This window comes from Salminus brasiliensis, chromosome 14 (assembly GCF_030463535.1).
Source record: "Salminus brasiliensis chromosome 14, fSalBra1.hap2, whole genome shotgun sequence".
In the NCBI taxonomy this organism is placed as follows: domain Eukaryota; kingdom Metazoa; phylum Chordata; class Actinopteri; order Characiformes; family Bryconidae; genus Salminus; species Salminus brasiliensis.
Window position 1 is genome coordinate 34,862,781 of NC_132891.1, and position 23,116 is coordinate 34,885,896.

The 23,116-nt window shown below is 44.8% G+C and overlaps 2 protein-coding genes across 2 annotated transcripts; both read left to right on the forward strand.

The window, feature by feature from the left end:
* The first annotated feature begins 1,304 nt into the window (after positions 1–1,304).
* Positions 1,305–4,369, forward strand: LOC140576798 (E3 ubiquitin-protein ligase TRIM35-like). Its single transcript, XM_072696421.1, has 6 exons — positions 1,305–1,749; positions 1,966–2,061; positions 2,173–2,403; positions 2,564–2,586; positions 2,870–2,988; positions 3,364–4,369. The coding sequence occupies exons 1-6, from the start codon at positions 1,345–1,347 to the stop codon at positions 3,906–3,908; spliced, it is 1,419 nt and encodes a 472-aa protein (XP_072552522.1). The 5' UTR covers positions 1,305–1,344; the 3' UTR covers positions 3,909–4,369.
* A 594-nt stretch (positions 4,370–4,963) lies between these two features.
* On the forward strand, positions 4,964–22,351 carry otud4 (OTU deubiquitinase 4). Its single transcript, XM_072696887.1, has 20 exons — positions 4,964–5,506; positions 6,797–6,880; positions 7,521–7,571; positions 8,492–8,538; positions 9,082–9,154; positions 10,178–10,259; positions 10,821–10,962; positions 11,583–11,637; positions 11,745–11,868; positions 12,710–12,774; positions 13,395–13,495; positions 14,501–14,610; positions 15,184–15,343; positions 15,583–15,703; positions 16,466–16,538; positions 16,677–16,735; positions 16,929–18,066; positions 18,178–18,381; positions 19,445–19,485; positions 19,678–22,351. Exons 1-20 carry the CDS (start codon positions 5,360–5,362, stop codon positions 20,830–20,832), a joined length of 4,032 nt encoding a protein of 1,343 aa, XP_072552988.1. The 5' UTR covers positions 4,964–5,359; the 3' UTR covers positions 20,833–22,351.
* Positions 22,352–23,116: the final 765 nt, after the last annotated feature.

Sequence of the window (23,116 nt, forward strand, 5' to 3'; positions counted from 1 at the left end):
CAACAGCTGGCCTGAGTGGTGTCAGGTGGAGTTGTTAGGGTGCTCCAGCTGTGTGCCCATCATCCACTCCCCCATTTAGCCATGCTGTGAAGGCAGCTGTCCGATACAGCAGTGCTGATCGGCGGGGCCAGGTCATCAGCACCTTGGACAGCGCTACAGCCCTAGTATTTACAGTTTACTCTGGGCTTTGTTGCTCACGGTTCGGTACAACGGGGAAAAGTTACAGAGAGAAAAAACAGCACCTGAGTCTCTCTACGACAGCAAGGAGGTGCAAGACCCGAATGAAAAGGAGGAGGAGGAGGGACGTGGTGGTGGGGGCAAACAAGACTACAGTTGCCAAACCAACAATCCGAAACCACTATAGTTCCCAGAACAGCTCACAGCTTAAGGTACCCGGGTGGCATGCATGCTTGTGTAAACACTTTTTCCAACCAAATAGTGTGTACCATGAATTCACTGTGTGACCGCGTACACAGACCGCCCTACCATGGTGGTTCGGTACAAATACACATACCGTGACACCCCTACTATCTAGGTAGCTAGATTACTATAGGTACATTGTCAGAGCATGCTTCTGCTGGAACATAAAACACATACTTGTGAGAGTACAAACTGTACCTCCTGGAGCTTAAAGCTCAGTAAAGAAGTGGTGCAAGTGGTGCCAATCTGCAGGTCAGGTCATAAAAGCCATTCATGACTGTACCTATGGACTAAATGGTCAGGAAGTACTGTTACCCAAAAACACTCCGGCCTCTGATGATAAAACGGCATGGCTCGGGATTCGAACTCACAACCCCTGGGCCATAGTGACAGGACAATAGACAGCTAAGCTAAATTTATTATTTGGAGGTGTGTGAACGCTATAGACACATGGCATAACACTGCGCTGTATGGTCACATTACTGTGGTCATCTTCCAGTGTGTCAGCAGATTCACAGAAACTGATGACCTCCACTAATTTGAGAGCTCCTGGTTTCAGGTTGTTATAACTGATGCCACCTGGTGGAGAAAGCTCACAATTACACCCTTAACCATAAAAGGTTTTTTTAAAGAGCTATTCAAGTGATACCTTTTTTGAGATGTGTAAGGGTGAAAATGTCTTCTATGAACATGGTTCTTTATGGAACCAAAAGTGGTTCTTCTCTGGCATCGCTCACAGAACCCTTTGAAGCACCAGCGTGAAGTGACCAGAGTGACTCCTCATTTCCTGAAGCCACTCCTCCTCCTCCTCCTCTACACTCCCTCTACTTGTTGGCGGAAGTGAATCCTACACTGCCACTCTGACCAGCATTCACTTCATTCAGACAACAATGAGAAGCTGTTGAACAGAAGCAGTTGGAGGACATGGCTGCTAGAACCCCTCTTTCAGAAGAAGAGCTTTCCTGTCCTGTGTGCTGTGAGATCTTCAGGGATCCTGTTGTTCTGCTGTGTAGCCACAGTGTGTGTAGAACCTGTCTGCAGACATTCTGGGAGACTAAGGGGTCTCGAGAATGTCCAGTTTGCAGGAGAGCATCTTGCAAAGAGATACCCCTCCGTAATGTGGCTCTGAGGAACGTCTGTGAAGCTCTTCTAGAGAGCAGGAGTCAGAGATCTTCAGCAGGGTCTGAGGTGGTCTGCAGTCTGCACAATGAGAAACTCAAGCTCTTCTGTTTGGACGATCAGCAGCCGGTGTGTTTGGTGTGTCGGGGCACAAAGAAACACAAAACTCATGACTGCTGTCCAGTAGATGAAGCTGTGACTGACCTTAAGGTAGGAGATTTCTTCTAGTGCTTCCATTTCTAAACTCTAGGCAGTCAGACAGTCTCAGTTCAGAAGCAGAAGGTGAAGGTGCCAGTGTGTGGTTTCAAGGCAAAGGGCAGATCATTGGAGTGAATTATTAACCAATAACTATGAATGCTCTGTTGTTTTATTGCCACTGATCTACAGTAAGAAGTGCTACTGAAATAAACCATGGTTCATTTCCAGACTAAACTCCAGACTGCTTTGGAGCCTCTACAGAAGAACCTGAAGGTCTTAGAGGAAGCTAAAGAAGACTATGACCGAACAGCAGCCCACATTCAGGTGATCCATCATCTGGTCATGTTTGTGAGGAGTGTCCACTTGTCCTGTAGGAGGTAAAAGCTTGTAGAACATCTGTTAGAGGTGGTGTTTCCTGATGGTCTCTCATTCCAGACGCAGGTCCAGCACACAGAGAGGCAGATAAAGGAGGAGTTTGAGAAGCTTCACCAGTTTCTGAGAGATGAAGAAGCAGCAAGGATAGCTGCACTGAAGGAGGAAGAGGAGCAGAAGAGTCAGATGATGAGGAGGAAGATTGAGGAGATGAATGGAGAAATATCATCTCTTTCAGACACAATCAGAAACATAGAGAAGGAGATGGAAGCTGAGGACGTTCAGTTCTTACAAGTAAGAGTCTCTTTACCATCTCTCTCTCTCTCTCATACTGGTGTGTGTTTGATCAGTGTGGTTCGGGACTTTAGACATGAATTTCTTCCTCAATTTCATCTGAAATCCACCTGAAAAGACTCTTCATTTTTAAAGCTGTTCTCTTTCTTTCTCCTCTCAGAACTTCAAGTCTACAGAGAAACAGTAAGTCAGTGTCAGATCACCCATTTTATCTACTGTTCAAATACTGACTCCATTTAAATCCACAGTCTATTGGACTGATTGTAAATATGAGTGTATTGTAATGGAATGAAGGTGAAGAAGGATTGTGGGTTAATGTTGGAGGAAGGAGAACAGCAGCAGAAATATTGATTTGACAGAAACAACAGAATTATTGATTGGAGGCAATAAATGGAATCAAATATTGATGATTAGGTCAATAAATGACAGGCTGTGAACTTTATACAGTGAAATCTTCTACTTTCAGAGTTCAGCGCTCACCAAAGCATCCAGAGAAGACATCAGGAGCTCTGATCAATGTAGCCAAACACCTTTCCAACCTGAAGTTCAGAGTGTGGGAGAAGATGCAGGAGATTGTGCAGTACAGTAAGTCGTGCAACTAAAACAACTACCTTCAATCCAGAACTGAATTTGTGAATGTAAAAATGTCAGCTCTCTAAATTCCTCGATAAAGCTGGCTGAGGGTGAAATTAGAAAGAGCTAGTCAGCTAACCAGGGTGTATCTGGTGTGTATCAGAGCGTTAGAGAAAGTAAAGTTGAAAAATGACCCAAATTAAAATGGTTACAAATGTAAAAGAAGTAAAGAATTAATATCCTGTAGCACCCAGTGGACATTTTTAATACTGTGGGTTGATGTAGCAGCGATCGTGTGAGGTGTTAGTGTATTTACACCTACAGTGAGGTGTTCATTAAACGTCCCGTTCTGGAATCTTCCTCCAAAGCTGTTTTACTCCTTCTCAGCTCCTGTTACTCTGGACCCCAACACTGCACACCCACGCCTCCACCTGTCCGAAGATCTCACCGCTGTAGAGAAGAGAAACCACACATCATCAGTTCCTGATAATCCAGAGAGATTTGATAAGTATGTGTGTGTTTTGGGTTCTGAGGGTTTTACCTCAGGGACACACTGCTGGGACGTCCAGGTTGGAGACTGCGGTAGATGGGAACTGGGGTTGATCCCAGAGTCTGTAACAAGAAAGGGAGACTCTTTCAGTGACAAAGTCTGGAGTCTGAGCTACTGGAACGCCAAAAACAAATACTGGACACACTGCCCGGGACAGTCAGTCCACTCCCTCACGCCTAAAGACAAGCTGCAGAGGGTCAGAGTGCAGCTGGACTGGGCCAAAGGGAAAGTGACCTTCACTGATATTCTGACCAACACACACCTGCGCACCATAAAACACTCCTTCACTGAGCGAGTCTTACCGTATTTCTCTCACAGGTTTGTCAGTCCTCTGAGGATCTTACCAGTGAAGCTGTCAGTAACAGTGGAACAGCACAGTTAAAGTTAACACTGCTCAGAATGAACATTTCTACAGGTAGTGAACAGGTTTATGAATTATGATCAGAACAATGTCATTAATGGATATTTTAAATTATGTACCCTGATAATATTCCTCTATACTCCTGCATTTTCACTCATTCAGCATTTCATCCTTCAGTGTAATTAAAAAGTGTCTCAAAATCAATGCTGTGGATCTATTACTTTTCATATTGGCCCATATTCTACACTACCTGTACTGTCATTATTCTGCACTGTTGAACTCTGCTGTAAATCCCAGGGTCAGGGTGCAGGGTCAGCCATGCTACAGCATCCCTGGAGCAGACAGGGTTACAGGCCTTGCTTGAGGGCCAACACTGGCAGCTTCACAAGTATAACTGTCAAACCAGCAACCCTCCACCATGTTTCACAGTTGGGATTATGTTTAGTTTTTGGATTTTTTGGGGTTATTTTGTGAATAATGCAAATATAGTGCTGTGAATTTGCTTAAAACGTCCTAAAAAAACATCCAGGTGGGCTTGAGCAAACATGAGATGGGCCGCAACGGTATTTTGGACAGCAGTATGATATATTGGTTTTGTATTGGCTGAAAAATCATACTTTACTGCAATCTAAGTATGGATGCTTTAAAAAACTCTTTAAAAAAAATATTTTTTAACGAGAAAAGTCGGTGTGCTGTATATTAGCAAAGTAGCAAAACAAACAAAAAACGAAAGCTAGAGTTAGAGTTATGAATGTAAATATCATTTATATTCAAATTCTCGCTGAAAATACGAAAAGAAATAATTTAAAACAGTTAAAATAATTAAAATAATTAAAACACGTTTTATAACTGAGTGACCTTCACCCACCGTGGCTAACTGGGCTGTGTAGTTTCGTTTTCCTCCACTTTCTCAATCGCTGGTTCGCCGCTAAGAACAGTTTCGACTACATTACCCAGAGACCCCCGCGCCAGGGCCTGTCAAAGAGCCTTGAGTTTGTTTCCCACCCGTTTTTGGACGCGTCCCGCCCTTCTGCGCTGAGATTGGCTAGTAGCGTCGCGTCTTCAGCAATGTGATTGGCTAATGCTGTGACACTCACAGGCAACTAGCCAATCGTAGGGGGAGAAATGCGGGACATGCCTGAATTAAGGTGGGAAATAAAAAACGTATACACGAAGTGAAACCGTCCGCTAAAGCAGGACCACACTAGTTTTGTTTCCATGTTTGGAGGAGCGGCGTGGTCCAGATTTGGAGTATTTTAGAGTGCCTGTCGTTTTATTGATAGGAAGTTTTGTGTTTTGGCTGTCTGCCCGCCCGCCGCTGGATCGATAACCTATCAAGAGTTTCTGTTCGTCGAAATCGAAACAGATAGTGCTTAAAAAGATGCTGCTGTGCTGAGAAATTCCCCCTTTTCCTGCTCTTTAGGATGTAGTTAAGAGAACAGACAACAAACGCTGGGTTTGTGGAGCCGAACATGGCAACCCGTGCTGCAAGCATGCAGGGCAACGCCGACAGAAGTCAGGACGAGAAGCTCATGGACGAATATCTGAAGGCGAACGGACTCTACCGGAGGAGGATCGCCAAGGACGGCTCGTGTCTGTTCAGAGCCGTGGCTGAACAGGTCAGTTCGGTTTAGTTCAATCAGACAGCCAGTAAACGCAAACCCTTCGGGCGCGTCCCAAATGAACGGAGTTGGCCCTAACTAGGGCGCATAGCTGCTCGTGCCGTTGCCTGGGATTCCACGCACTACCTAGGCGACCTAGGTGGAACAGCGGTGTGCGCTTTGGAGCACAGCCGTGTACTTCGCGATAAACGCAGTGGTTTCCAAGCGAAAGACACGCAGCTGGTGCAATAACACATACATATGCTAATATCTGACCAAATAATAACGATTATTGTTCTTATTTTGGAAGTTAAACAACTTTTCCCGGCGTAGTTTATCAGCATGACTGGCAGGTTAGCGAGGCAGCTAGGTAGTAGGCTAGCTAATTATGCTATAGCTGTAGCTAAAGTTGCGTTCAGAAGGTTGGAACTGGGTTAATTTGACTAAAATAATCTACAAAATGGTAAAGGTAGATAGCTAACATCTCGCAGCGTGACTTTTGGATGAAGGTTAACTGCATAGCAACTTTACGGGCTCATTAGCTAGTGCTAGGATAACTAGCAGCTAGTTAGACTATATGACAAATGTTTACGGACACTCCCTCCATTGAATGCTATCAGCTGCTGTGCTTTCCGTCCCAATACTTTTGTCCATATAGTGTAGCTAACTCTGCCAACTCTCTCTCTCTCTCTAATAATAATAATAATAATAATAATAATAATAAACTAACTCTTTTATTATTATTATTATTATTATTATAATACATGACTTTGTGAGTTTTTTTGGTTTTTAAGTCTTGTTGAGGGAAAAGGAGATGTTTGGACTGTAGGGACTAGAGGACCTCCATTTACCTCCAGTCTCCACACGTGGACTAGTAAGAATACCTGATGTGAGTTAGCTATATCTCAGGGCTGGGATCCAGCACCTTACATGTCCTGTACTTTGCTGCAGCCCTTTGCTTCAGCTTTATCGAACCCACAACCCTGTCATCAGTAGCCCGGTGCTCCAACCGCTGAGCCACCACTGCCTCCATCACAGTAATTCCCATACCGGGAGTCGAACCCGGGCCGCCTGGGTGAAAAACCAGGAATCCTAACCGCTACTACATGGCCACTACATGGGAATGTTTCACGTAGCAAAGGTGACGTACAGACGTACCATGAGATCGATGGGGGAATTTTTTTTTGCAGACTTGCCAGGAATCTGCTTGGGATGCAAACGTCAGGAAAATCCATTTTTCATAAAATGTACAGAAGCCTTGCCTCACATTTTCACTTTTAATTTGTCCTCCTGATTTTTGATTCCCAGGTGCTGCACTGCCAGGGTCTGCACACCAAGGTCCGGGCGGAGTGTGTAAAATACCTCAGACAGAACCGGGAGCTGTACGAGTCGGTGCGTGAGCTGTCGAATCCTTCTCGCAGAGAAGAGAAGCTGTCCATGTCCTGCTATAATTTTGTCTCTTGGTGCAGTAGTTCTTAACCCTGGTCCTGAAGAACCTCCCAACAACCCTGATCCAGCTAGTCAGCTAATTAAGATAGGGAGAACGGCGTGTCCGTCATTCCCACTCCGGGCCGGAGCGCTGCTGCTGTTACTGCACTAAATGGAGCTTCGGTGGTGGAGCTGCAGGAGGAGAACCTCTTTCCAGAGCTGCTGTGTAACGCTGCAGAACCCATAGAGTCATATTAGTGTAAAATCCTGTAGTGTTACTCCACCACCTCAGCCCACATGCTGCTCCACCTTCAGATCAAGCTTCTGCAGCTCTCAGCTTGTCCAGAAATGCATGTGTACAGCTGTCTGTCCATGAGAGGGTGCTGTAAGCATGATTTTGTATTCACAGCAGTGGAGTAAAAGGGAATTCAACCATCTAACTGTAGAGGGAGCCCAGGAGCAAAAGGTCCAGTGCTGTTGGAGCAGGAAACCACTCCAATGTACACAGGGCTGAGGGGGTCCTCCAGGACCAGGGTTGGGAATCACTGTCTTGGAGAGATGTGTCGTGTGTATTGAGAAGATCTTGTTGTCTGTTTTGTGACAGTTTATTGAAGGAGATTTTGAGGAATATCTTCAGAGGCTCCAGGATCCTCAGGTAAAAGCTCGAGCAGTGGGAATGACACCTACACAGCCCGGATGGACTTTCAGGACTGCTGATTTGAATGTGCACCCTTTTTTATTCAGCAAACGGTCTTTACTGATCAGGACGGGGTTTCCTAAAGCGTCTTGGCACACATATAATTCTTAAATGGTTGAGCGAGGATCACACTGAACACTCCCTCTCTACCTGTTAAGGTGATCTGAATACTAAAGGCTGGTCCCCACCTACAGCGGATGTGCCTAAGTGATGTAATTGGGGACGAAGCAGCCGGGTTCAGGTTCGAAGTCCGTGCTGCTGGGGCTCAGAGTGGCTCAGCGGTCTAATGTGCTATCACTATGGCCTGACGGTCGCTAGTTTGAATCCCAAGCCATGTTGCGTTGCCATCAGCAGCCGGGGCCTGGGGGAGCACAATTGGCCATGCTCTCTCTGGTTGGGTAGACGGCACTCCTTCTCCTCGTTGGCCAGGACAGGTATCTGTTAGGGACCTGGGGCTTTCCTCAGAGCGTGGTGGTGCTTGAAAAGAGGCATTGTCTGGCTTTACACGTGTCGGAGGAGACGTGTTAATGGCTTACCCGCCTAGTGTCGCGAGCCTTGCTAGACCTAGAGGACGCTATAAATAGTGGGTTAATTGGCGGTACCACAAGAATTCACGCTGCTGCTTCGTATAGTGTTTAAAGGATGTTTATATACTGTATGAAGGCAACAGATCTCACAGATGGCGCACTAAGTATGAACGAGCCTTAAGAGGCTTTTAGGAAACTAGGCCCAGATCAGTTCAGGCATATTTATTACACTGATGATCCAAAAGCAATAGAGACAAACAATTAATCAGCATTTAGTGAGCAGATAATTATCGTAATTATAAATAAATGTCTGGCATCATCCTCACTGTGTCCTCTTGTCTTTCTCTTTAGAGCTGGGTTGGACAGGTGGAGATAACTGCTCTGGCTGTCCTTTATAAGTAAGCATATTTTTACAGTCTGTATGAGTGATGGGACAGTATGAAAAAAATTCAGGTGCGTAGAAGTCATAGAAGCTTCAGACCTTATGTTTTAGTGTGATTTTGGTACATCGGGGGCTTCTTTTAGTTTGTAATGTGAACTTGTAATTAGCTAGGCTAATGTTGCTAACAACCCCTGCACTTGGACTGTCCCAAGTTTTCACCACTGTAGCTCCATGCCCCTAAAAATATCTCCACCACATCCCTCATAACACATCCAGATCTCCTGCATGCTACGTGCGGACAAACCGATGTGGTTTAAGACCCCACACGTCTGTAAACCTGTCTCGTACGCCCCCAGGTGGTTGAAAAGCCAGTTCTGCTGTGTCTGTAACTATAACCTTATTTAAGGCTACAGAGGGTTTCCCCTCTGTTTGCTATGTAGCGGTGTCTAGCAGCTTTATAAATATTGATGAAGCAGAAAAGCTTACGATACCTCCAGTAGGCTCCACCCCCTTTTACAGCATTACCGTCATTGCTTGTTCTTGTTTTTTGTTCCTCCAGGCACGACTTCATCATCTACCAGAATCCTGGGGAACCACCTGTGAACATCACAGAGAACGGCTACCCTGACAAGGTTTACAAACGCACACAAACTACATTTACATTTACGACGTTTAGCTGACGCTCTTATCCAGAGCGACCAACATAGGTACTCGTATTACAGAGGAGGGCCAACGTAATGTTAGGAGTCTTGCCCAAGGTCTCTTATTGGTGTAGCGCAGCATAGTCACCCAGACCAGGAATCGAACCCCAGTCTCCCACATGGTGTGGTAGCTCACTGGCCGGTAGTGGTGTTATTTGTTGCGCCACACCAAACTAGGGCCTGGCGATATGGCCAGAATACTATCACAATATTTAGTTTATTCTCTGTTTATTGAGAAGCATAGTGCGAACAATGTACAACCTACTGCCTAAATTACAAAAACAAAGACGGGACATCAACGTTCCACAACACATCTACTACATTTTTCACGATACACTGAGTACAGTGATTTATACTCTTTATATTTTTAACATCTGCTGCACTTCATCCAATTAAACCAGTCTAATTACACTGTTAGTAATGAAATCTGCAGCTGATCAGTGTTTATTAACCACTAATGGTCTCCTCCATATGCTTAGAAAAGCTTGTAGTTATCACCATAACAAAATTGATCACGATACGATAAAATATCATCATATTGCCCAGCCCTAACATAAACCCTACCTACCCGTGAATATTACTCTGTCTTCATATATATACAGGCTCCCAGTATTAGTCCAGTTTACAAAGTCATCTCCCTGCACAAGATATCACACCTTCACCCCATACAGACACACTCTCCACCCTGCACATACATGAACTGTGACGACCTGTACACTGAACCCACTGAAGACTTCTCCCTCTTCACACAATACATAGACCTCACACCAGTTGCTATATGTGATATTTTTTTTTATTTGGGTATTTGCTACTGTGAGGGACGATGCCCCTCAGTTGTTCACTCACCTTCACACCTGTGTAAATAAGATGTGATTTGATATTAAGGAACTTAAGGATATTAAGGTTGTAGTGGAATTAGTCATTCATTATTCTGTCCCTCTCGTCCCATTCCAGGTACAGCTCTGCTTCCTCAATGGGAACCATTACGACAGTGTTTACCCAGTGTCCTTCGCCAAGAATGCTGCTATGTGTCAATGTGAGTGAGTCTTAAGACTGTTGAGGTTGTTCTACCACCTCATATCTGTGCTTCTATGTGAAGCCATCATGACTTCAATTACATTCATTAATTGGTTACAAACACATTACATCTCACCACTGTCATGCAAAAACCTCATACCTCCAAAATGACAAAAACTTTACAGGAGAAGGAAAAGCACTTCTGAACTTTCAATGAAAGTCAATGTGAAAAGTTTTTATTCCCGGTCATTTCGCAGCATTTCTATTGGTCTGTTCATCTGGACCTTTTTAGACAATGTAAAGAACAACTCCCAGATTCACATTGTCACAGTATAATACATAGGAAACAAGGTTTTTGCAAGACGGAGAGTATTTACATGCGCTCAATAATCCGATATTTTTGACAGTAATCTGATCAGTGCGTTTACATGCACTTGGGTAATCAGACAGTGGGAATACTGGGTTCTACTTTGCAGCCAGCCAATAATCTTGCAGAGTAAAAGTGAATTACACTCCACCGACTGTAGACGGAGCCAGGGAGGAAATTGACTGAGAGACGTGTGTCTGTGTGCGTTTTCAGCTATTCTCTATGAGCTGCTGTATGAGCGTGTGTGTGGGGTGGACCGGAGTGTGTTAACATCAAACATGAGGGGACCGAAAGCGAGGGATGAGGACTGTAAGGGCAGTGAAGATTCTGACCTGGATGAGGGAGAGGACTTTTGGTGAGTGCATGTCCGCTGTTCAAACCAAGGAGGGCACCAGTGTGGCGAACAGAGACCAACCTGAGGAGGCTGGTCCCAGCTAAATGTTGCCCAATGTACTCTAGTGTCGTAGAGAGTGTGTTCAGTGTGTCTACATAACTACATTATCCTACCTGTGTAATATAATGGACATGTAAAAGCGTCAGACACGTGCTGTACATTTATGTTTCTTACGACTACTAATATTAATAATAAATAATAAGAATAGTAACAATAATAATTATAATTAATTAATTAATTATAAACATTTCCAACCTTCCTATGCAGTTGAATGTCCACAGCCAGTTTGAGTGATTTTGCTTGTTTAAAGCATGAAGCTTTAAAAACACTAAATGGCCAAAAGTATTGGGACACATGCTCATTCATAATTGCTTCTGAAATCAAGGGTATTCAAACAGGTTATCCTGCTTTTGTTGGAGTAACTGTCTTTGCTGTAATACCAGTGACCCTGCTTGGATACATACTGACTGTGTGGCTTTTAGGGGTGTATTGTATGTATTTGTTGAAATTAATTTTGCATGTGTGTGTGTGTGTTTTTTTTTTTTTTTTTTTTTTTTTTTTTTTTTTTTTTTTCTTATCAGGTCTACTGAAGCTACTGGCAAGACAACCAGTGGGAACAGCAGACCACCTTATAGGGTATACATGCACACTCACGCTAACACCACCTCCGTATTTATTTTACTGTGTGTGTGTGTGTCTGTGTGCTGGTTTGTGTACATCACCGAGTTGTCATTGTGCATCAGGGTCGCGGACGGGGCCAAACCAGGGGAGGTGGGCGTGGCTCTCTGCCTTTTGAAGTCCAGGACTCCTTGAACCCTGGCCTTTTCAGGAATGTGGAGTATGATGTGTGGATGCGGTCAAAAAAAGGTAAAGCAGTGTGTTGTTCATTCTTCTCGTTATCTGGAGAATCTAAAATCAGACAATACAAAAAAAATCTTTATATATATTTTAATCATTAAGAATCTAATGCTGATAACCAAACAAAAATAGTATTTTTGATATACCGTCAACATTCTTAAATACTGCAGTATTATTGTTTATACCTCCCAACTAGATCTGGGCGATGTGGGGGAAAACAAGTGTATCACAATATTTAAAGACATTTTTTACATTAACGATATTTATATCAATATTTTGTCATATAGACAAAACAGTATGAAAATTTTAAAGAAACTGCGAACCAAGTACTCTCCCATACTGAGTACTGTGATTAAATAAGACTGATTACAGTCTTTATTGCTCTTAATGCATTGACGATATCTATGATACACTCATAGAAGCATTTATCATTGTACGATAATTTTATATATATATATATATATATATATATATATATATATATATATATATATATATATATATATATATATATATATATTTTTTTTTTTTTTTTTTTTTTTTTTTTTTTTTTTTTTTTTTTTTTTTTTTAAATTATATAATTGCACAGCTCTACTCTTAAACCTAATGTAGAGACTGGGATCATATACTTTTTCAGCTGTGAGAAGGGGTTCGCCACAGCATTAGTAGTTCAAAAAGTAGCATAGGTCTGTGCCATTTTACAGAATGATGTTAAATATGACATGCAAAACTAACATTCTTCGAAACTAATCAAGATGAGCACAATTGAATGAAGCTCACAAGACCGAAGGAGGTTTTCTTCAGCTCAGCAGAGGCAACTGTTTTCAGTTCTCCATGCTGTCTTCTTCAGCTCAGCAGAGGAGGGACTACTTTATGGCCGCAGGGATGCAGTACGCTGCTGGAGACAAGTGCCAGGTATGTGGACATGGTTCTTCAATCACTTCGTTTACTGTGAATCTGCACTTACCTTACATACACTATGTCCAAATGTTTGTGGACACCCCTTTTAATGAATGCATTCTTCAGCTACTTTCAGTTGCACCCATTATTGACACAGGTGTGCAAAAGCATACACACAGCTTGCCTAGTCCTTGTAGAGAAGTACTACTATAAACCTGCTGAAGCTGTTGGCATCATGCTGCCTGCCGTGGGCTAGAGGGGTATAAAGACCCCCAGCATTGAGCTGTGGAGCAGAACTGTGTTCGCTGGAATGATGGATGGTTGAAGCCCCTTCCAATACTTTTTGGATGAGATGAGGTGGGGTGGTGATCATCATCCAACATCCTGACCTCACTAATGCTCTTGTTGCTGAATGCAATTAAATCCTCACAGCAATGCTCCTGCTCCAAAATCTAGTAGAAATCCTTCTTTCCTGGACAGTAGAGACAGTTACTCCAACAAAAGCAGGAGAAACTTGCTTTCAGAAGAAACAATGAATGGGCAAGTGTCCCATTACTTTTGTCCATATAGGGTTTGTTTGTTTGAGTGAATGAATAAAAAACTTCTCTTTCTCTTGCTCTCTCTATCTCTCTCAGGTGCAGTTGACCAGTAGTAGTCGGTACTACAGTGCCTACATTCAGGACGTCAGCCCTAACGATGGACCGGTGACTGTTTTCATCGAGGAACTTGGAGAAAAGTATGATCCTTTGTGTTAATTAGCATCAAGGACCCGTCAAGCCAAAGCAGTAATTTGGTTTTAAGGTGCTAGAGGAAGAGTTGTCGGTTCTGATTAAAAAAATAATAATAATTCCAATAATTGCCATTTTTAAAACCATAGACTACATGGGTCCAAACCAGGGGTCAGGAATAGCATGCAGTTTTCTTGGCTCCACAGTATAATTAGCAAGTAGCTTTATGCTTAACTAATTGCCAGACTTAATTTAATGAGGCCCAACAGCTCTTTCTGTCATCTTGATTGCTGACCTCTGGCAAGTCCAATGCAAGTTCAAGTTCATTTATTTATCAGTTTATTTATTTTTACATAATATATCTCCCAATCTAGAGATGCCAAATGCCCTACCTAATTTTAGCTACCCCTAGCACTAGCAATGCTCCCGACACTAGGAGGGTAAGAATTTAACACCCGTCTCCTCCGATACACGTGAAGCCAGCCAGCCACCAACTCTAAACTGCTGCAGATGCGTCATCACCAGGCGGCCAACGCGTTCTGAGGAAAGTAGTTACAGGAAAGTAGTTCCACCGCGGCAGCTAACAGACGCCTGTGACAGTTAATTGTGCTCTCCCGGGTTCCGGCTGCTGATGGCAAATCGGCATGGCTCGGGATTTTGACTCTCGTCGCCTCTGGGCCATAGTGGCAGTGCATTCGACCACTCTGCCGCAAGAAGTCCTAGTCCAAGTCTGGGACTATTGCTGGCTTCCCAGACAAGGACGAAGCCAGTTCTGGAGTACGCAGCATTGTAAATGGAGACTCTTCATTGGGAAACACGAGCCCTAATCCCTGACCTGTACAGTAGCCTCTACAGTCTAAGACTGGACCAGAGTAGAGTGAGAGTAGAAATGTGATGAGCTTTACTAGTACAGACTTGCACTCTGCATCAGAAATGTGGAGGATTTGAGTGTGTGTGTGTGTGTGTGTGTGTGTGTGTGTGTGTGTGTGTGTGTGTGTGTGTGTGTTTTTCAGACACACTGTGCCTCTTTGGAATCTGCGCACTCCTTCAGAAGACTCCTGGTCCACAGTGGCTGAGAGGGGCAAGAGGCACTCTGTAGCCAATGGCAACGGACATCCCAATGGTATTAGCTGTTATCCAATCACATTCATTCTCTTGTTCTGATGTGTTTCTATGGTGTTTTCACTGATCAATCCAAAAGATTTTGCTCAGTGTAATACAGGCAAGTCTTTGTCCATGTTACGCTAAATGGACAAAAGTATTGGGACACCTCCTCATTGCTCATTTTTACTTCTGAAATAAAGGGTATTGAAAAAATAGTTGATCCTGCTTTTGTTTGGAGTGACTGTCTCTACTGTCCAGGGAAGAAGGCTTTCTACTAGACTTTGCAGGAGCATTGCTGTGAGGATTTGATTGCACTGAGCGACAAGAGCATTAGTAAAGTCAGGATGTTTGGTGATCAAAGAACAGCTCAATGCTGGGGGGCTTAATACCCCTCTAGCCCACGCCTGGAATTAGCCATGGTGTCAACAGGTTCATGTTGATCTGTTCCAGGGAGTCTTAATCTATTGGCAGTGCTAGACAAGCTGTGTGTGTGCATTTGCACATCTGTGTTTGCAACTCTGGATATATAGTGTGTATATATAGTGTCCCAATATATATGTGTGTGTTTTTTGGGGGGGTTTTTTAACACCAGAGTGGGAGTCCAGAGGTGGCAGGAAGCCAGCCAGGTCCGTGTCTATCCCGTATGGATCCAAGGCAACTGCCAGCTCTGCCCCCAGCAGCCATGTACAGAAACAGCACTCTTGGCCCCCGCAGGCTCCCGGCGAGACTCAGGGAAAGAATGCTAACAGCAGGTATGTTAAATGTTGAGTCTCTAAAACACTTGCAGAGTCAATGACTGGGTGTTTACCTTATAGTTAACTAATTATTATTATTATTATTATTATTGTTATATTTAATATTATATTTTTATATTTTGAACGGATTTATGTAATAATAATAACTAAAAGTATTGGGACACCTGCTCATTGCTCATTTTTACTTTACGATTGGATGTCTGTGTGAGATCTCCGTTTTCTCTGTGTGTGTGTAGGAAGTCTGATCAGGACATTGGTGCGCTGGGTGTGTCTCCTGAGGAGGAAAAGGAGTTTCATGTGTTGGAGCTTCTGCAGAAAGATGAGAACAATTTCCCAACCCTGGAAGCCAGTGCACAGGTACCTTCACAGACATCAGGCAGATGTAGAGGAGCTTTGAACCTCACTGAATCTCAGTTACTGACGGGGACACACAGGGGCCTGCAGTTCGATTCACACCTCTGTTTGGACCAGAATATCGGAAACACCTGTTTTGCAGTGAAACAACTGAAAATAAACAAAACAGCAGGAGATAAATAATAATAATACAGAGTGCTGAAAACAACAATATGCTGGACGATGTGCATGTTGAACAAAACTACGCTATATGGACAAAAGTATTGGGACACCTGTTAATTCAGTGTTTCTTCCAAAATCAAGGGTATTAAAGAAGAGCTTTCTACTAGATTTTGGACGAGTTGATTTGCATTTTGCAACAAGAGCGTTAGTGAGGTCAGGATGTTGAATGATCACCACCCCACCTCACCGTGCTCAACTCCCCAACTCATCCCAAAAGTATTGGATAGAGCACAATCCATCATTGCAGAGAACACAGTCGGTTCCACTGCGCCACAGTTCAATGCTGGGGGGCTTTATATACCCCTCTAGCCCACGCCGGGGCAACCTATTTTATTTACAGTAATTCTCTACAGGGACTAGACAAGCTGTGTGTGTGTGTGTGTGTGTGTGTGTGTGTGTGTGTGTGTGTGCGCGCATTTGCACGTCTGTGTCAGCAATGGGTGCAATCTAAGGTAGCTGAATTAGAAGGGGTGTACAGATGTCCATTAATTCATGTCTCTGTAGTTTACTATATTACGCTGTGCTATACTAATGTGTGTGCAGGCTGCTGCTGGCGGTGGAGGTGAGGGTGGGAGAAGAGCCGAGAAGAAAGGCCCCAGAAAGAAGACAGACACTGGTAATTATGAGTAGAATAATTCTCTGGATTTTTAATTTCTACTAATCTGAGGCATCCTGGTTTTCTTAGGAACTTTTAAGGACAGGGTTCTCCTTATCAAGGGTATTAATAATTCATTAAATTTTATGTACGTTTCAGAGACCAAGGAGCCGCCCCAGAAACCTGATCAGAAAGCTGAGAAAGGGAAAAGAACTGTAGTAAGTTTCACATCTACGCAGAGTACGGACTCCGAGTACCCACATTAACGCTGAGCGTAAATGAGCCTCATCATTTACGCTCAGAAATTCACACCCAAAACACCTCCAGATCTTCATTTGTTTAGAGTAGACAGCTTTATGAATTATGGCTGATTGCTCAAGAGAATAATCTTTGGTCTACAATGTCTTCCAGAAAAAGGGTTCGGTGCTTCAAGAACAACGAATCTCTCCTATCAAAGAGAAGCTCAGCCCTTCTCCTCCTGCAACTCCACCGTCTGCTAACTCGCCTGCTCCTTCAGCTCCCAAAGCCACTAAAGCTACCCCTGCTGCACTTGCAACTGCACCCACACCTATTTCTGCTCAGACTGCACCTGCTCCATCTAAAACACCCGTCATATCTGCTGAAACTGCCCACAGCCAGTCTCAGACAGCTCCTGTTCTATCTACAGCTTCAGTGTCTGGCCACACCCAAACTGCTTCTGCCCCATGTGCAGCCCCACCTAACCCTCAGAATGCCCCTACCCAATCCCAGACTGCCCCTAAGGCAAATATCTCTGCATCTACAACACAGCCCTCATCGCTGAACCCTAATCCTTCTCAAACAGCTCCAGTGCCTCCAGCAGAACGTTCTCCAACTGTGTCTAAACCTGCCCCACCACAGGCTGCCCCAGCACCCACAACCACCATCCCTGTTCCTTGTCCAGTCATCTCCCAAACTACCTCTGTACCTTTAACCACACCTGAACCTACCCCATTATCTGCCCCAACTGCTTTACCCACCTCTGCCCTGTCTCAGACTACCCCTATACCAACCCCTGCGCTTTCTCCAACCTCCTCAGCAACCACCCAGTGTCCTGACCCTACTCATGTTCCATCTCAGACTGCCCCAGCAACCATCCCTGCCATGGTAACTACCCCTGCCCCCTCTCATAGTACCCCCACTATGTCAGTTTCTGACCCTGAAGTGCCTGTCCTAGCAACCCCTCATCCAGCAGAACTTCCCGGTCCCTCTAGTACCCCTCCTGCCCCAGTGTCTGTATCTGCCCACATCCCACCCAATCCTGCCCATGCGTCACACTCCATTACCCCTCCTGCCCCCGTTAACGTATCGGCTGCCTCAACTCCACAGCTCTCATCTTCTTCTTTTGCCCCTTTTCACCCTGTTGGGCCTGGAAATTTCCCAGTGCTACCCCACTATGCCCCTTATATGGCCACCGTGCCTACTTCTGCTCCCATGCTGACGCCCACTGCTGGCATTACTTCTGCCCCGGCTCATCCCTTTCCTCCTCCAGAGCCACATCCGTACGAGCCTGCTGGCTCACCTGTCGCAGGTAAGTCTTCCTTGCATCACAAACTGAACATATATGGGATTAATGAACGTCTTCAGCTGCAGAGAGTGCAGGATCAGAGATCCCATATGAAACCCTTGTTTGCTCCAGCAGGTATGGGATCTCCCGCAGTGCCGGAGTACCTGCCTCATGGCCTGTCCCCTCATCCTCAGCACCCCCAGCACTCCTTCCCTTTGACGCAGCTTTCCCAACTGTACCAGGACCCCCTGTACCCAGGGTTTCCCCAGAATGACAAAGACGAGCCTGTCGAGATTCCATCTTTTTCCCACCAACGCACTGGAAAAGACCTGCCCACAGGTAACTAACGCAGTTATTGATGGAGAATCAAATGAGCATGATTGATCGCCGCCCCCAGATGCAATCGATTGGCCAAGACAGGTTTGGTGTCTCACTTGTGCTTCTTTAGTTTGTTAGTCTAGCATCTCCTGTTCCAAAGACTGGACTTGGGCTGGAAATGCCCACCAAAAATGCCTCTTAAAATTCATCACATTTCCATTTGTTTGGCAAATCTATGCTCTTTAGATCACAGTGTGACCTCATCAGATCAGAGTGATTGACAGTGTGTCAATTCTCCAGAACTGAACAGTGGGGGAACCTCAGCACAGTCACTCCGCACACTACCGTCCAGTTTAAAAGAGGAATAACACAAAGCCGGACATCATCCAGATGATGATTATAATGTAGTCTAAATTTTTTACTTCTATCATTTGTACTATATGCACTAAATGTCCAAATGTTTGTGGACACTCCCTTCTAAAGAATGCATTCAGCTACTTGCAGCCAAGTTGCACCCATTATTGACACAGATGTGCAGACCTACACACACAGCATATATCAATATCACATCAAAATGAACCTATTGGCACCATCCTTCCTAATGCCAGGTGTGAGCTAATAGAGGGGTATAAAGCCCCCCAGCAGCCTTAAGCTGTGGAGCAGTGGAAGAGCTGTGTTCTCTGGAATGATGATGATGGTGGTGGAGCTCCATCCAATACTTTTGGTGATCATCAAACATCCTGACCTGATTAACGTGTCTGTCGCTGAATGCAATCAAATTCCCACAGTGTTCTCCTCCAAAATCTAGTAGAAAGCCTTCTTCCCTGGACAGTAGAGACAGTTACTCCAACAAAAACAGTAGAAACACTCTTGCATCTCGGGTCAGTGATCAAGCATGGTCATTGATTTTTATTTATTTATTTATTTATTTATTAATATTTAATATATAAATAGACTGTTGCTTTAAATCTGGATACTGACTCAGAACCACCGTGATTCTCTTAAATTCTCCATACTAGACGTTTCTTTGGTTGATGTCTGAGGATGATTATTATTATTTTTTTTTTTTCTCCATTACTTTCAGATGTGAGCGTCATTCGATTCTTCTTTAATCTCGGGGTCAAGGTAAGGGTGTCCGTTTAAATGTTATATTGAATTTCATTCGGGCCCGATCTAAATACAATAACTATTATTTTACACTAATTATGTTATCAGGGATAGTTTCAGGCTACAGAGAGAGACTCTGTATCTATGTGGTGTGTTTCTGATAAAATGGCCATTTGCTGAATCCTGTGTTTTGTTTGATTGTGTGCCCAGGCGTTCACCAACCAAATGCTTGCTCCGATCGTCTACCTGGCCCCGCTGAATCATGCCTACCAATTTAAGCCTAAAGCCCCTCCCCCTGCCCCTTCCGCCAGTCCCTACCCACCACCATGGCAAGCAGACAACCCACCTTCCATGCTGCACATGAGCTCCACCCATAACCACTCCCTCATGGGCCCGCCGATTGGAGCAGGCGCCGGCGCGGGCGGCCACATCAGTCACTTTGACATCCGAAGTGTGGTCCCTGGCACTCCTCCTCTAAATGTCGGGGCTTATGGAGGCCACCCTCATTCGGTGCCCATGCAGCCCATGCCTCCGCAGCCAGGTGTGCCATGGTCCGTTCCAGCTTGTCCAAACGTCTATGCTGGAATCTACTCCGCGCCCCCTGCTGGTCAATATCCAGGCCCTCCATGTCCACCCCAAGGGGGTCAGGCTTACCCTTCCACCTCTATAGGACACTCGCTGCTCCCGTTCCCTCCTCCCCAACATCGTGGGATGGATATCGCCATGGCGGCGGTTGCCCCTACATTTGAACTAGGCGAGGGAGACGGCCAGAGGTCCTCGACCCCACAGGTGGATAAGCCCGCTCGGTTTGCTGGAGGTCATCCGCATACAGTGGGTGGAGACAACAAGCCAGCCACTGTCCCTGTTGCCGTGGAGCCTCAGCGGGGGGGCGGAGCTAGTCCAGTTGTTCGGAGGATATCTGTTGGCACTGTGCCGAGCGAGGGTGCAGAATTGACCATGTTGGCCAATGGAAACCAGAGGCTGGACTACAACGCGAAGAGCAGTTTTCAGGGCGGAGCTTCTGTAGGGCTCACCTCGTATATGCAGTCAGGCTCCACGGTCAATGAGTTGGACCTGGAGGAGGTGGAGTATGGCGACGCTGATCTTAGAAGTGGGCGATCCTTCTACGGCAGGTCTTTCAAGGCAGGAGCGAGACGGGGCCAAGAAGATCGGGGAGGAGGAGGAGCAGGAGCGTTCAGGGGGCGGGGCTCCAGAGGACGAAGGGATTACATCGGACGGGGCAACCAGCCGTATTATCCCCGAGGACATAACTCGAGGGGTAGGGGGAGGGGCTACGTTCAGCACTCTAATGCAGGGGAGGCTGGATACCAAGGTGGTCCGTTCCCGCCTGCAGCCAAAACCTGATGCACACAACAATCCGTTCAGTTTTAATTCTCAATTCTCGTCGTTTGGTGAGGTGTTGTTTTTAAACCCGTAATTATTTCTGTTGTTTTGTACGTTCCTTTTTTCCTTTCTAATTTAAGAAAAATAGGTTCTGGCGTGTGTGTATGTTTCGCATGTGTTTTAGAATGTAATAAAGGTTTGAAACCAAAGGTAAAGGCCTTGTTTGGACGGATGGATGGATAGAGACGAGCACTTTTCTGGAGAGTGCTGACCTGTGCGCCATCCTCCTCCCTACCCCTAAAGTAAAAGGCCCCTACCCTCCTCCCTACCCCCACGCGTCCTTAAACCCCACTCCTGACATGAATGTAGTCGACTATTAACCAAAACTGGACTTGAGCTGAACTTCACTAAAAGCCTTGTTTCGTCCGGTCAGTTCTCTCGTAACTTGACCTGCGTTTGCTGTAATTGCAAGGTGTTTGTGGTGTGGGCTGCCCGCTCCATCTCAGACGAAGACTATGCACTTAATTTCGAGACCTTCTCACTCGTCCCTTTACTTCAGGATCGGAACATGTTTTTACTTTGAAGCTGAGCGTGAATGCTGTAGAACGTCGTCTAGATGTTTGTTTTTGTCTTGGTGAGTCTTCTCCACTTCCCTCTTAGTCCTCTTAGATATTTGACCTTGTTGATTTGGGTCTTTCTTTCTAGGAACCTTTTTAATTGTTGTTTGCACCTTAACAGCGCCTCCTCAGGCCATTGTGGAGAAGAACTTGCTTGCTGCCGTCTACTCTTAAAAAAAATAAATGAAGGTGCAATGAAGGGTTCTTTGAGCAGTGTCTTCTATGAGCAGTGACACTGCTCAGAGAACCCTGTGTAACCTTTCGTTTTTAGGAGTGTGCCTGACACATTTGTCCTGCTTGCACATTTTTCAAAACACTCCAAAGCACTTCCTACCATTAGAAGAAGCTCCATCGTTGACAAAATTGACGACTGCCCTATAAATTGTCCAGCATCTGGAAGCAACAGGGACGGCATCCCCAACCTTTACTGTTCTCCCTGCTCTAACACTAACTCTGGGGGCTATCTAGGTGAAAGCTCTTTAAGAACTGGAGCCAGAGCTTTCAGGTCTATAGAGTCAGTCGTAGGACACCCCACTCGGCCATAGCTGCGTCTGACTGCTGCGTTGCCGTCAGAAGACCGCTCTAAAGAAGAGGCAGCCTGAAGCAGATCCAGTCTTTTAGAAAAGAAAGACCCATCAGTCCTGTGCCTTAGCTGTCGGGAGTTTCTTGAGCAGCTCATTAAGCAGTTTTTTTTTTAGTTCAGTTGCTGAAGATCGCAGCCTGTGTGTACGTCTTCAATCCTGTTGAGATGTTTTTCTTGCTGTGGAAATGAAAGTAGACGACCCTGCCGTCCTTCTGAATAGTCTGTTGTCTGTGTTCGGTTGTTACTTGAGTGCCTACCATTGTTGCAGATACCAAAGAGCATAGGATATGATTTTGATATGGAATCTTAATAAATGCCAATGCTGTTTTCTTTCCTCAGACCTCGGCCTACTTTGTCTTTATTAATCATTGTCTACGTGTCTTAGATCGACAGCATATCCAAGGACCGAAGCTCCTCAGATGGTTCGATTAGAATGGGGGATGCAGGAATTCTCAGCCCATTAGGAAATTTGACAGCTCAGGACAAATACCCCCCCCTCAGCACTAAGGTTGGACAGGTCCAGGCTGAAGTTAATTACCCCACAGGACTCCACAGAGTTGGAGAAGAGTCCAGGCTTAAGTTAAACACCCCCTTGGACGTTTTTGAGGCTGAGGTTAAATACCTTCAGGCCTGCTTAGAGTTGGACAGGTCTATAGAGTCAGTCGTAGGATACCCCACTCAGCCATAGCTGCGTCTGTGTCATTTCCTATGCAGGTCTGCCCTCTGTGGGCTAACTAGATGTATTGCTGGCCTCTAGAATTATTAATTGAGCTGAATGGTGGTTTTAGTTTGGATACTAAAGGCTGGTCTCCACCTTGTGCTAAAACCTCCCCTCATACAAGTACACATTTGTATGTACACAAGTGTTTAGCCCTGCTAAAATATAAAATGGAAACTATGAAATATAACCTGAGCAGTGCAACAAGCTAAATTAAAATAAATACTGAAATAGAAGCTAAATTAAAATAAATACTGAAATAGAAGCTAAATAAAAACTATAAGATAGAAACTACTAAAACAAACTAAAATAAAAACAAATAGAAACTAAACTAAAACTACCTGAATTGAAATAGAAACTAAATTAATAAAAGAGAAACTATGAAAT

What these genes read in the sequence shown, in the direction of transcription:
- LOC140576798 (XM_072696421.1), top strand. Translation starts at nt 1,345, where the DNA reads ATGGCTGCTAGAACCCCTCTTTCAGAAGAAGAGCTTTCCTGTCCTGTG. An exon ending in AAGCTGTGACTGACCTTAAG is followed by an intron (nt 1,750 to 1,965) that starts GTAGGAGATTTC and finishes GTTCATTTCCAG; the next exon opens with ACTAAACTCCAGACTGCTTT. An exon ending in TTCAAGTCTACAGAGAAACA is followed by an intron (nt 2,587 to 2,869) that starts GTAAGTCAGTGT and finishes TTCTACTTTCAG; the next exon opens with AGTTCAGCGCTCACCAAAGC.
- otud4 (XM_072696887.1), top strand. Translation starts at nt 5,360, where the DNA reads ATGGCAACCCGTGCTGCAAGCATGCAGGGCAACGCCGACAGAAGTCAG. An exon ending in CTGCTGGAGACAAGTGCCAG is followed by an intron (nt 12,775 to 13,394) that starts GTATGTGGACAT and finishes TATCTCTCTCAG; the next exon opens with GTGCAGTTGACCAGTAGTAG. An exon ending in TGGCAACGGACATCCCAATG is followed by an intron (nt 14,611 to 15,183) that starts GTATTAGCTGTT and finishes TTTTAACACCAG; the next exon opens with AGTGGGAGTCCAGAGGTGGC.